This window comes from Triturus cristatus, chromosome 11, assembly GCF_964204655.1.
Source record: "Triturus cristatus chromosome 11, aTriCri1.1, whole genome shotgun sequence".
NCBI classification, from domain to species: domain Eukaryota; kingdom Metazoa; phylum Chordata; class Amphibia; order Caudata; family Salamandridae; genus Triturus; species Triturus cristatus.
This window is the reverse complement of record NC_140594.1, coordinates 1,163,632,436-1,163,645,099: the sequence shown is the minus strand read 5'-3', so window position 1 is coordinate 1,163,645,099 and position 12,664 is coordinate 1,163,632,436. Positions and strand designations below refer to the sequence as shown.

The following is a 12,664-nucleotide window of genomic DNA, read 5'->3' as shown; positions in this document are numbered from 1 at the left end:
AGTGGTTCTCTTATTTGAAGAATCAATAAGGGTGCCGGCTATTGTTAAGCATAGTGGAAGATGGTCGCTATCTTCTCTATCTTTACTGGTAACATCAAGCATGCTGTTCCAAGAATTAAGTGAGACCAATATATAGTCGATGTTACTTTTGGAGGTCTCGCTGATGAATGTGTGGGCGCTCGGTCTATCAGAAGGTAGTCTGCAATTGCAGGCCCTAAGTCCATGGCCTGCCACTAGTCAAATCACTTGGGCAGTGGCTACTGTGCATGGGACAGCAGAGCCAGCCTCTAACGAGGGTATATTGTTTACCATGTGCTCATCTTCAAAGATATACCCTAGTCCTACCACAGGTTCAAATTTCCTATTAAAATCGCCACATATAATTACCGTGGCCTTAGAGTCAATTGTGATAAGGAACCTCTCCAGTAACTCTACCACTTGGGATTCTTTACTAGAGGGACTTGGTCTATTGTAAATATTTAGCATGTATAATTCCCTTTTATCTTTGGTTAGTAACTTAATCCCAATATTATCTTGTGAAGCAATAGCCACCCTTGATATTTCTACATCTAAAGTGATTTTAACCCATACCACAAGACTCTCAGAGGGTCTGCCCCTAGCTGAGTGTAACGCGCTGACACTGTATGTTTTATACCCTAATTTATATGGGGTTGACAGTAACCAAGTTTCTTGTAGCAAACATATATCGCTGGACCTAATATACTCTTGCCATTCTTGATCTTTTAATTTTCCTTTAAAACCAGCTATGTTCAACAATATCAGACGGATATAGGAGGGTTGTTCTAGTGAACTTTGCATCAGGTTGCTACCTATTTTGCAATTAGTCCCTCCATTTTCCCTATCTGTGTTTGTAATGAAGGGGAAGAGGGGTACTGGATTGTCCCTATATACAGTTGGAGGGCCCTCCCTTTGGGTCAATGGCGGGGGACGAAATTGGCTGTCAATCGACTGCCTCCAAATTGCTAGTTCCAATCTCTGTGTTCGGAGGTTGGCTTAAAATTGTGTTATTAGAGAAACTCCCCTTTAATGAATTTTCGGGGTTACATGTTCTAAATCTCACCGGGCTGGAATAATGTGGTCCTGTCCTTTGGTCGAGGTCAATAAGCCCATCGGCTATGTCCTTTGATATAAGTAGCACATTCTCATAGGGCGAGTTTATGTTTGTTATATGCTCCACCTTAAGTATATCTGAGTGTATTATTGATAGGCTATCACGTTTATGCCGAATCCAGTGTGTTATTTTATTCCTTAAGGAATCTTCATCTTCCCTATAGGAGGAAGGACTACATTTTGGGATGTGCGTCATGAGCACTCTCCACCCAAGGTTTCTATGTGAGCTGCAATCCAGCCTAGGGTCCCCCTGATGGCTTGAATTTTCTCTCATGTGAAATGTAACTTGGTTATTCTGCTCCCCATACCCTTTAGCACTGCCCCCAGTGGCTACTGATCTATCCACTACATGATAACCGTTTGTGGCTCTCTATGACCTGTCTCTGTGCCCTCCCATTCTCTCTGGGTTTATATTCTTAGTCCCTACCCCTCTCTGGACATGCAAAATCTGCTCCCCCATCTGGAATCAGCCACGTTATTCATGCTCGGTTTAGGTGGGTTTGAGCAAACCAATTGGCTGTCAGCTCTTTGCCATCTCAAATTTCCCCCTGTCTTATTAATGGCATGGAGGCTCTGTTTATTTTGTGTAGAGGGGTTAATAGTGTTGCGTATCAATGGGGAGATCCAAAAGTCTACCAGACCTGGGTTAGTAGTTCAGTACAGTAAAGAACGGTCAGGTAGTATGCAACAATTTTAGATATACAGAGTCATTCACATCCACAATAACAAGTTTTTCAAAAGATGATAAATCACTGATTTATTGTGCTGTTGTTGTAGATCACAACAGTACTAATCAACTGGTATTTGTTATTTATACAAATATTTACACATTATGGTGCTCAGGATGGAGGAGAAAATCCGGCCTAATCAATAGGTCAGGTGTTCCACATAATATACATAGCTCAATCTGGACACTGTTAGTTTTACACAATTGTCCTTGTCTTTCACGGTATGATTTTGGAAGTACCTGTTGCTATACTGTTTAAGTTTTAATCGCACCTTACAGGGCGGGTGGATAGTGCGCCTTTGCTCAGACTGCGGTTTGAATTACTTTGGGCCTATATTACTTAGCCTGTTCGGGGTTGAAGAGGTAACACAAAGGCAGCACCCTTGATCACTTAAGTTTTACTCACAGTAATACTTTTGAGCTTAAAAAACCCCCAAAATTTTAAAAAAAACTTTGGAGTGCAGGTTGTCAACCCTCACACTTTGGTCATTTACTGCTCAGCCCCACTTTAGACAACCAGCACCCACCATGGACTTCGAGGACATTTCCCACTTAACCACCAACCAAGCAGAAACAAAAGGTTACTCTGCTGAAGAAGCAGCAAATATATATTCCCTTATCGGTGAAACCCGGGCATTTCAGGCTTCATCCGGTTCCACCAGCCAATTAATCAAACAACTGCAATACACTTTGAGGAGAGAAATTAACCAGAGACTTCATGCCACAACACTCATTCAGTACCACAAGGCGAAACGCATCCCCAGAGGGTTACGCATTGCACTCAGACCCATGTTGTTTAAGTTCAATAAACCATTTATGAACAAATGGTTTGCGATTCTTAACAAGTGCTCCTTAGACCTGATTTTACTGATCGTCGAAGAACTGTCAGTCATACTCAAAGAATTGGAATCTGAGATTAAAGATTTGAGAGATGATCTATCACAAAGACTATCATCGGATGAACTTGAGCAAACTCTTAAAGACATTAACGAGAAGCTCGACGAACACGCAAAAGAAGTTCATGACTGGAAATTGCGCAAGTTTAGACGTGACACCATCGACTATAAACTGGACGAGGTTTATACATGGGCAGAGATGTATGCCCAAAGACGTACGTTTAGAAAACCGGATGCTTCTACTTCTGAAGAGAGTATAGCAACGGAGCAAGAAACACTCCCTACTCGTACTCCTCTAGCCACTCGCACTCCACTTTCCACTACATCATCTGAAAGTATACCTTCAACCAGTGGCATAACGAAACAAACGTCTTTTTTAGAGTCGGGTCGGACCTCCAACCATCCACCAGAAGAATCACCAGCGGCCAGCACCACCAAACTAGGAGGGGACAAGGCTCCAAAAAAAACAAATGGAACCCGAAGGAATCCCAAGCGGAATTAGTGATGAATATTTCCAGCGTCCAGTTGAAACCCAATGAACTGAATCTACTCAACAAGGGTATGTCTTTTGTTCCCACATACCGGACCAACGAACTTGAGACGGAGATTTCACTCTTCAAATTTACTCGTAAACTTCGTTTACGGTGGCTTTTCCACCATATCATGCAAGACCAATCGACTGAGTTTGTGGCAGGAACTAGACCCCAGTCATTCAGACCTAAGAGTACATTCATGTCACCCGTCACCCATAAAGCTACTGATCTCTTTGAAACATTGGTCAAAAAAGATCTTGCACCCATTCATCAAAGAGCAAGTACACCAAGCAACTTGACAAAAAAAGAACGGATGACACTTACCAATTTAGCTACACGTAAAAACTTAACTTTTCAACCAGCAGACAAGGGCGGCGCCCTAGTGGTGATGGACACCACATACTATGAAGCTAAGGTGGATCAACATGTTCTAGATACCGACACTTACATGGCCTTGGACAATGATCCTACGGACAGTTTTCAAGCAACTCTGGCTTTGATTCTAACCAAGGCCAGAGACCTCAATTGGATAGATGAAAACACACTGAAATTTTTAACCAGTAACTATCCCAAAAGACCACATATATACATGCTCCCGAAGATGCATAAAGACATGGTGAACCCTCCCTTCCGCCCCATTGTGGCGGCTTGTGGATCCTTGCATGAACCACTGGGCAAATTTATAGATAATTTTTTACAACCCCTGGTTCAACAATGGGTTACATACGTACAGGATACCACTGATTGTCTCAATAAACTTCGACACATCAATATACCTGGTAATAATGAAGTATTACTGGGCACAATAGATGTTACAGCACTCTACACGTCCATCCCACATGGTGAAGGGATTGAAGCTGTTGAATGGATGCTTTTGAGACACAACTACGAAGAAACTCTCAACATCTTTCTTCTTGAACTTCTCCAGTTCAGTCTGTATCACAGCTACTTTTCGTGGAAACAACTTTTTTTCTTACAGAAAACTGGCACATCTATGGGCTTTTCTGGGGCACCCACGTATGCCAATATCTTCATGGCAAAATTTGAAGATGAACACATTCTACACAACAAACTATGGACTGATCATTTACTGTTGTAATTGCGGTACATTGATGATATTTTGATTTTTTGGATAGGCACCCAAGAATCCCTGGAAGGGGACATTTCTACTCTCAATGATTGTCATCCACACATTAAATTCACACACTTCATCAACTCATCTACCATCAACTACCTGGACATTTTGATTGAAAAAAAAGGGTCGACCCTGACAACCAGAGTATTTAAGAAACCTACTGACAGGAACAATGCACTTCACTACCTGAGCTTTCACTCTCCAACTCTCAAAAACCATTTACCATTGTCACAATTTATTAGAGTGCGCAGAATCAGTTCGGACGACGAACAAGGAAAAACAGACATCGCAATCATGTCTCAGCAATATCTGGAGAGAGGGTACCCACCAACAGTGTTAGAAACAGCCAGAAAAAAAGGCAATTAATATGGAAAGAACACAGCTACTCAAAAAAAACACAAAACCTGCAGCCACAAGGGAAGTCTGTGTTCTAAAATATTCTACAGCAACGAGAGCCATCAAAAAAAGCATACTCAAAAGATGGGAAATCATCGAACAAGAACATGATTTCAGGGATGTCTTTTCTGGAACACCTATTTTTGCACTGGCCAGATCTCAAAACATTAAAGAAATTCTAGCCACGAAGAATCAAGACCCTGTCATTTCCATCAGAACAGGGATGAGAAAATGCCACAATTGCGGACATTGTGGCAACGTGATAGTTGGCGATACATTCACACATCCCCACACGGGCAAACTTATCAAACTAAGACATTCCTCTGATTGCAACACGACTATGGTAATATACGCCATCAAATGTCCCTGTGGACTGGTTTATGTTGGGAGGACAACTAGGAAAATCAAAATAAGAGTGACAGAACACAAAAGTTCCATTCGAACATCCAATATGAAATCCTGTCTAGCGGCACATTGGCTTACACACAAACATACCATACCTCAACTTCGATTTACAATTCTGGAACACTTGTCGGCACTACCACATGTTGACCCAAATAGACACCTGGCTCAAAGAGAGACCTTCTGGATACGTTTTCTGAAACCATGATCCCTAGTGGGCGGAATGATAACATTGAATTAATTAATTTTTTGTGATAATTTGGATTGCACACTATCAGACGCTCTTTGAACAGCATCCAAATTCACTGTTAACAAGTTTTCGTTTGTTTATCAGGCACCCATACATATAATTGGTTGTCAGTATACAGGTTGCTTCTTGCAATTACTTGTGTATCTTTCCCCTTTTTTCTCGTCCATTTATTTCATTTACACATTATTTTCAGGTAACTTTCGGTTACATGACTATCTTCGGATGCTTCTGTTCTTTTAATAAAGCATTCACAATAAAAAAAAAAAAATCTTTTTGCACGGTTGTTTTTTGCACGGGTGGTTGGCTTTACTCCTTGGCTTCTGCACTGTTAATTCTACTTCGTTACGATAGTCCGCTCTCTATATCAGTTACACAGGCACGCACGTCACGTACGTTATGTAGGCTGCGTTATACACACACGGATACAGCGACCACACAGTCTAAACACTCTTCGTGTGAGAACATTGAACCCCTTCGAGGAACAGAACAGTTGCTCTTTTGAATGTAACTGCCATGCTCTAGAACCTACACGTTTTACTTCGGGAAGCTCACACCTATGCCGGTCAATTTGTTACTGATGCATTACATGCATTTTTCATGCAGATATTTATCGCACGACGTCGCAACATATACCTATGCTGTAGATGCTCACATTGCAGGCTTTCGATCACACCAACTAAGTAAGTGGTAGCATGGTTTACTTTTTGCAACTTTACATCACTAGTTGATGGTTATTGGAGACGTCAATTTACACCTTGTTCTTTTTTAGCACGGTCATCTCTCCCTCAACTGATAGTACAAGCATACAGAGATGTCTGGCGGTGAGCCTTCTCATTACTCTAGCACACTTTAGTGCACACGGGGATTATCATTCTTACAGGTGGCGGGGTAGCATTGTCGCTCACGCATTTGACCACCGTTCACTAGGTCCGACACCAGGTTGGTGTTCACATGGTTTCGGTGTCTTTTCATTCATTCATTTTCATGCATTACCTGTATACGTTGGTTTATGTATTAGATCCTTTTATCATGAACAATACTAATTGTTGGCATCGTTCGTTTCTGTCTCTTTGACAGCACTAGATATTGGCTGGTCTAAAAACACTGGATGTAATTCTTGATAATGTCATATATGAATACAATATATGCTTTCATGAATTGTTTTGTATTTTCAAAAGATGTCATATGTATAGGAATCATAAGTATTTATGTATATATATATTTTTCAGCATTTCCCTGATGAAGGTTTTATAACCGAAATGCATTGGAATGCCATGATGCTGGGCTGAAAATTCAAATGCGCTCTGCACCTGAAAATAAAGAAGACTTATGACCGTTGCTCCAGATTAATTTTTCATGTTTAGTTAGAAGTTTATTGACATCGTTCAAAGTACTGATGAACCTTATTAGCATGTTACTGTTTGATCATGCTTTTTTAGCTCCTGTTTAGAACTGGTTACACATTGAATACTGATACTAAGTCTTTCACGGTATGATTTTGGAAGTACCTGTTGCTATGCTGTTTAAGTTTTATTCGCACCTTACAGGGCGGGTGGATAGTGCGCCTTTGCTCAGACTGCGGTTTGAATTACTTTGGGCTAATATTAGCCACTTCCATGATATTGCCAAGGCTAATTAAATTGACTACAGTTGCCTTAAGATTGGCTACTTCTTTAGTTAACGCTTCCACTTTGGCTAACAGTTCTAAAATTAATGATAGGTTATGGTTGGTAGCTGGACTACTAAAGGATGTTACCAATGCTTGTGAATGTATTTGCTGATGGTTGTACAATTCCCTAGGTGACCTTGATGTATGATGGGCCTTTTGTGATTTTGGTTGTGTATCTGATGTAAAAGGTAGTATCGTTAAATCGACGTTCTCAATTTCGGACCCCTGAATAGATGCTAGGGGTGAATATCTATTTGAGCACTAAACCAGTATCAGTGGTTCCATACTTGTCTCCACATTACCTAAATCAGGAGCTAAGTAGCTCTGGATGTTATGTTCTTCTTGTTGACCAGTATCTAAAGCCGGGGTGGTGCTCAATAGTAGCCCTTACATTCCCCTTTGTAGTGGTGTTCGCGGTTTCTGGATTTGGTAGACTTTTATTGTAAAACGCTGTCATTTTCTCTTTGTTTTTCCTTATCGAGTTACTCTTGTTATTCAGCATGGATTCAACCCCTTCGATTAAATTATCTATTTCATCTATAGTGCAGTTCTTTGCGGCACTTTTTCTTATTTTAGATGATTTTCCTTTTGCTAGCCCCTCTGTGGCCTTGCTTTTCCCCATTTTATCAGTGATAGGTTTTTGGTTGGGGTTACATTAGCTTGATAGAATGGCCACAGATGCTACCCCCTATCTTTGCATTATACTGTCTGATTACTTCCTGGCAAGCAGGAGCTATAGCAAAACAAGAAGTACTCTTCAATCGGAGTAACCTAGTAGTGCCTTAGTGAGGTTAATTAATAGGATGGGTTTACTATATGATCCCCCAGCAGCAACTTGTACAAGAGTCCTGACAGGTGTTATTTCAGTCTTGTGGGACAATTTGAGTAAACGTTTATTGGACGTGTCGAGAAATAAGTAACACTACTTCAGCATTCGGGAGGAGGATTTGAGTTCTTATCCCAGGTTGTTGGTGGTTTCAGTTTATTTCTGGCACCAAATGTAAAGGACATGGCCCTGCCCTGCCTCTTCCTGGCAATGCATTGCTTCTGTCTGTAGTCAGCCTCTTCTGGGTGAGGGAAGCTTGCATTGCTTCTGTCTGTAGTCAGCCTCTTCTGGGTGAGGGAAGCTTGCATTGCTTCTGTCTGCAGTGAGCCTCTACTGGGCGAGGGAAGCTTACACTGCTTCTGTCTGCAGTGAGCCTCTTCTGGGTGAGGGAAGCTTACACTGCTTCTGTTTTTAGTGAGCCTTTTCTGGGTGAGGGAAACTTACACTGCTTCTGTCTGCAGTGAGCCTCTACTGGGCAAGGGAAGCTTGCATTGCTTCTGTCTGCAGTGAGCCTCTACTGGGCGAGGGAAGCTTGCATTGCTTCTGTTTGTAGTGAGCCTCTTCTGGGTGAGGGAAGCTTGCATTGCTTCTGTCTGCAGTGAGCCTCTACTGGGCGAGGGAAGCTTACACTGCTTCTGTTTGGAGTGAGCCTTTTCTGGGTGAGGGAAGCTTGCATTGCTTCTGTCTGCAGTGAGCCTCTACTGGGCGAGGGAAGCTTACACTGCTTCTGTTTGTAGTGAGCCTCTTCTGGGTGAGGCAAGCTTGCATTGCTTCTGTCTGCAGTGACCCTCTACTGGGCGAGGGAAGCTTACACTGCTTCTGTTTGTAGTGAGCCTCTTCTGGGTGAGGGAAGCTTGCATTGCTTCTGTCTGCAGTGAGCCTCTTCTGGGCGAGGGAAGCTTGCATTGCTTCTGTCTGCAGGGAGCCTCTTCTGGGTGAGGGAAGCTTGCATTGCTTCTTTCTGCAATGAGCCTCTTCTGGGTGAGGGAAGCTTACACTGCTTCTGTTTGTAGTGAGCCTTTTCTGGGTGAGGGAAGCTTGCATTGCTTCTGTCTGCAGTGAGCCTCTACTGGGCGAGGGAAGCTTACACTGCTTCTGTTTGTAGTGAGCCTCTACTGGGCGAGGGAAGCTTACACTGCTTCTGTCTGCAGTGAGCCTCTTCTGGGTGAGGGAAGCTTACACTGCTTCTGTCTGTAGTGAGCCTCTTCTGGGTGAGGGAAGCTTGCATTGCTTCTGTTTGTAGTGAGCCTCTTCTGGGTGAGGGAAGCTTGCATTGCTTCTGTCTGCAGTGAGCCTCTACTGGGCGAGGGAAGCTTACACTGCTTCTGTCTGCAGTGAGCCTCTTCTGGGTGAGGGAAGCTTGCATTGCTTCTGTTTGTAGTGAGCCTCTTCTGGGTGAGGGAAGCTTACATTGCTTCTCTCTGCAGTGAGCCTCTTCTGGGTGAGGGAAGCTTGCATTGCTTCTGTCTGCAGTGAGCCTCTACTGGGCGAGGGAAGCTTACACTACTTCTGTCTGTAGTGAGCCTCTTCTGGGTGAGGGAAGCTTACATTGCTTCTGTCTGCAGTGAGCCTCTACTGGGCGAGGGAAGCTTACACTGCTTCTGTCTGCAGTGAGCCTCTTCTGGGTGAGGGAAGCTTGCATTGCTTCTGTCTGCAGTGAGCCTCTACTGGGCGAGGGAAGCTTACACTGCTTCTGTCTGCAGTGAGCCTCTTCTGGGTGAGGGAAGCTTGCATTGCTTCTTTCTGCAATGAGCCTCTTCTGGGTGAGGGAATCTTACACTGCTTCTGTCTGTAGTGAGGCTCTTCTGGGTGAGGGAAGCTTGCATTGCTTCTGTTTGTAGTGAGCCTCTTCTGGGTGAGGGAAGCTTACATTGCTTCTGTCTGCAGTGAGCCTCTACTGGGCGAGGGAAGCTTACACTGCTTCTGTCTGCACTGAGCCTCTTCTGGGTGAGGGAAGCTTGCATTGCTTCTGTTTGTAGTGAGCCTCTACTGGGTGAGGGAAGCTTACATTGCTTCTGTCTGCAGTGATCCTCTTCTGGGTGAGGGAAGCTTACAATGCTTCTGTCTGTAGTGAGCCTCTTCTGGGCGAGGGAAGCTTGCATTGCTTCTGTCTGCAGTGAGCCTCTTCTGGGTGAGGGAAGCTTGCATTGCTTCTGTTTGTAGTGATCCTCTTCTGTGTGAGGGAAGCTTACAATGCTTCTGTCTGTAGTGAGCCTCTTCTGGGCGAGGGAAGCTTACACTGCTTCTGTCTGTAGTGAGGCTCTTCTGGATGTGGGAAGCTTGCACTTCCTCTGTCTGTAGTGAACCTATTCTGAGTGACAGAAGCTTGGAATGCCCCTTGGGCTCTGCCTGTTCTGTGCTTGAGGGAACTTGCAATGCAGCTGCCGTGAGCCACTAATGCGTCTACCTTCCTCCAACTAAATCCAAAGCTATGCTACCAAGGGACATAATAGTAACAATACATAGGTAAATAACATTGTTTGACTGTATATCAAAATATCACATATAAATATATCTTCCAACCTAGATATTATGATGAATACTCATCATAGCATGATGACAGTGCTTTTTCCAACATGTTTTTAGTACCATCAGGACAATGATCAAGGCACGGTGCAATGGTACATGTGATTTATGTGTCGCAGAGGATTATCCAATTGTAGTACGAAACCAAGGATTTAACAGTGATCATTACCCAATCACAGGAAGTCAACATTGCATGTTATCACAAATGAAGTGTAAAAGATGCACTAAAGAAAAGCAAGCAGCAGCCAGTAACTTCATTATTATACTTCCAGTAAGAGAAACCCTCCCCCATCAACATTCCCAAAACAATTGTGCGGGGGTGGGGCAGGGCACAGGAGAGCAGCAAAGATGATTACATTGTTAATAAAGGGGTTTTGCATCTGATTAAGGGGTTCTCTGGTTCATATGGTGGGTAATGTGCACTAACAGCCTTTGCAACCAGTAGTACATTATTGTGCTTGACTTTGCAAAGTGTGTTGAACACACAGATTCCTGCAGACCATGCTTGGAGGACAGTGCATGGTCAAAGGAAATTTGACTCGACTCCGAATGAAAAATCAGTGCAAATACTAATTGTACCCAATTCAGATCTACTGCCACACTTGGATAAAGGCTGGTCTTTGAGCACCAGAAATATTGTAAATTTTATTTACAGTATTCACATTTTACAGCTGTTCCACATCAGTATTTCAGTTTTAATTTTTTGTCCTTGGGAGGAAGAAATTCTAACTATGAGATAAGAACAGTCTTCCATGACACTCTGCAACTAGTCAAGATCTCAGGGATCTGAAATGTGTTTCTATGATAAGGTTCTCTTTTATCTTGTCATCTGGAGACGGAAGCAACAGAGCATTGCTCAACAGCTATAAATGTATTTCCTCCTCTGCTGCCCATTTACCTAGACTGACTCTCCTGTGACATCTCTCTTTAGGACGACTTTAAAAGCTACTCCAGGAAGAAGGTGAGATGGATCTACTTGTCTGCACTCCTGAGCGGGAAGGGAGACTATCTCATTGTGGATGACGAGAACGCCATCATCAACCGAGCCATCATGAGGCCTGAGAATAAGGTACATCCTTCAGTATCCTCACCATCAGCAGTATCACGTTAGCAGAATTCTGAGAGGGAGTACTAGATGTACAGTTGTCCATACTAATGGACTCATTACGAGTGCTCCAATAATCCCAGATTGGGCACATATGGGAACTTGCACTTGACACTGGATTACAATTTATTTGCAAATTACACACGTTCTCCCTGCACAAGTCCCTCCAGATAAATCCTGTGGACATATGTGCAGGGACAATACTGTCTTGTAGATCATGGAGGGTGAACAAGGAGGTTTTACATCGTTATCTAACCGATGGAGCTTGTCATGTTGTGGTAACACACACCTAATGCCGAAGGCCCTGCTTTTATATTAATAACAGAGCTTTGGACTATAATAATAATAATAATAATAATAATACTTTATTGCTTAGTTAAAATAACCTTTGCAATCCACTTCATTATACAATAACATAAGCCCAAATAGATTGGCAACGTTTTTTGAGTAAAAAAAAAAAAAAATGATTTAATTAATTACTTTAAGAGGTTGCGATATTACCATAAGACTGTACTGATTCTTAAAATGACATTCTGTGCAATCAATAAAGTGCATTAAGTGACTAAAAGTGCAGCCTTTCAGGTTCGGAGTCCATTCTCCTTTCGCTCTTGCTAAAACATTTTCAAAATTCCATAATAAAAATTTTTTGCAAAGTTTTGGTGTGGGGTGCTTTCAAGTTCATTTAACCTCGCCCCTCAAGAACAGCCACTCAGCTAAGTCCATGATGATGATTTCAATTTTTTGACCCTTTCGTTATTCTTTTGTCGGCCTGCTCCATGAACCTGACTAAGGCGTAATTTAGCTCCGGGTTATGTGAGTTGAAACTTGCTAAAACTGCGGCTCTGCAGGATCTGATTTCCATTTTGTTCCAAATTTTCCTTAGGAGGGACCTTCTATCCTGCATCAGGCATGTGCATAAACAGAGAATATGGATTATATCTTCTCTGTGTTTCCCACAAAGGCGGCATAGCTGCTGTGTTTGATCTCTTTTCCACTTCGGCAGATGACAAAGCAGGTTGAGTACTCCCAGTCTTAGTTTTAAGAAACGAAGTTTAGTATGTGCCGAGA

General features: G+C 42.7%; 1 protein-coding gene across 3 annotated transcripts in view; it reads left to right on the top strand.

Moving 5' to 3' along the window:
- Positions 1–12,664, top strand: part of LOC146788641 (putative cation-transporting ATPase 13A4) — a 750,103-nt gene that overhangs the window by 70,607 nt on the left and 666,832 nt on the right. For all 3 annotated transcript variants that reach the window (XM_085635845.1, XM_085635843.1, XM_085635846.1), the window contains exon 3: positions 11,423–11,560. In XM_085635845.1, coding sequence (XP_085491971.1) covers positions 11,423–11,560 — 138 coding nt within the window. The remainder of the gene's footprint in view (positions 1–11,422; positions 11,561–12,664) is intronic.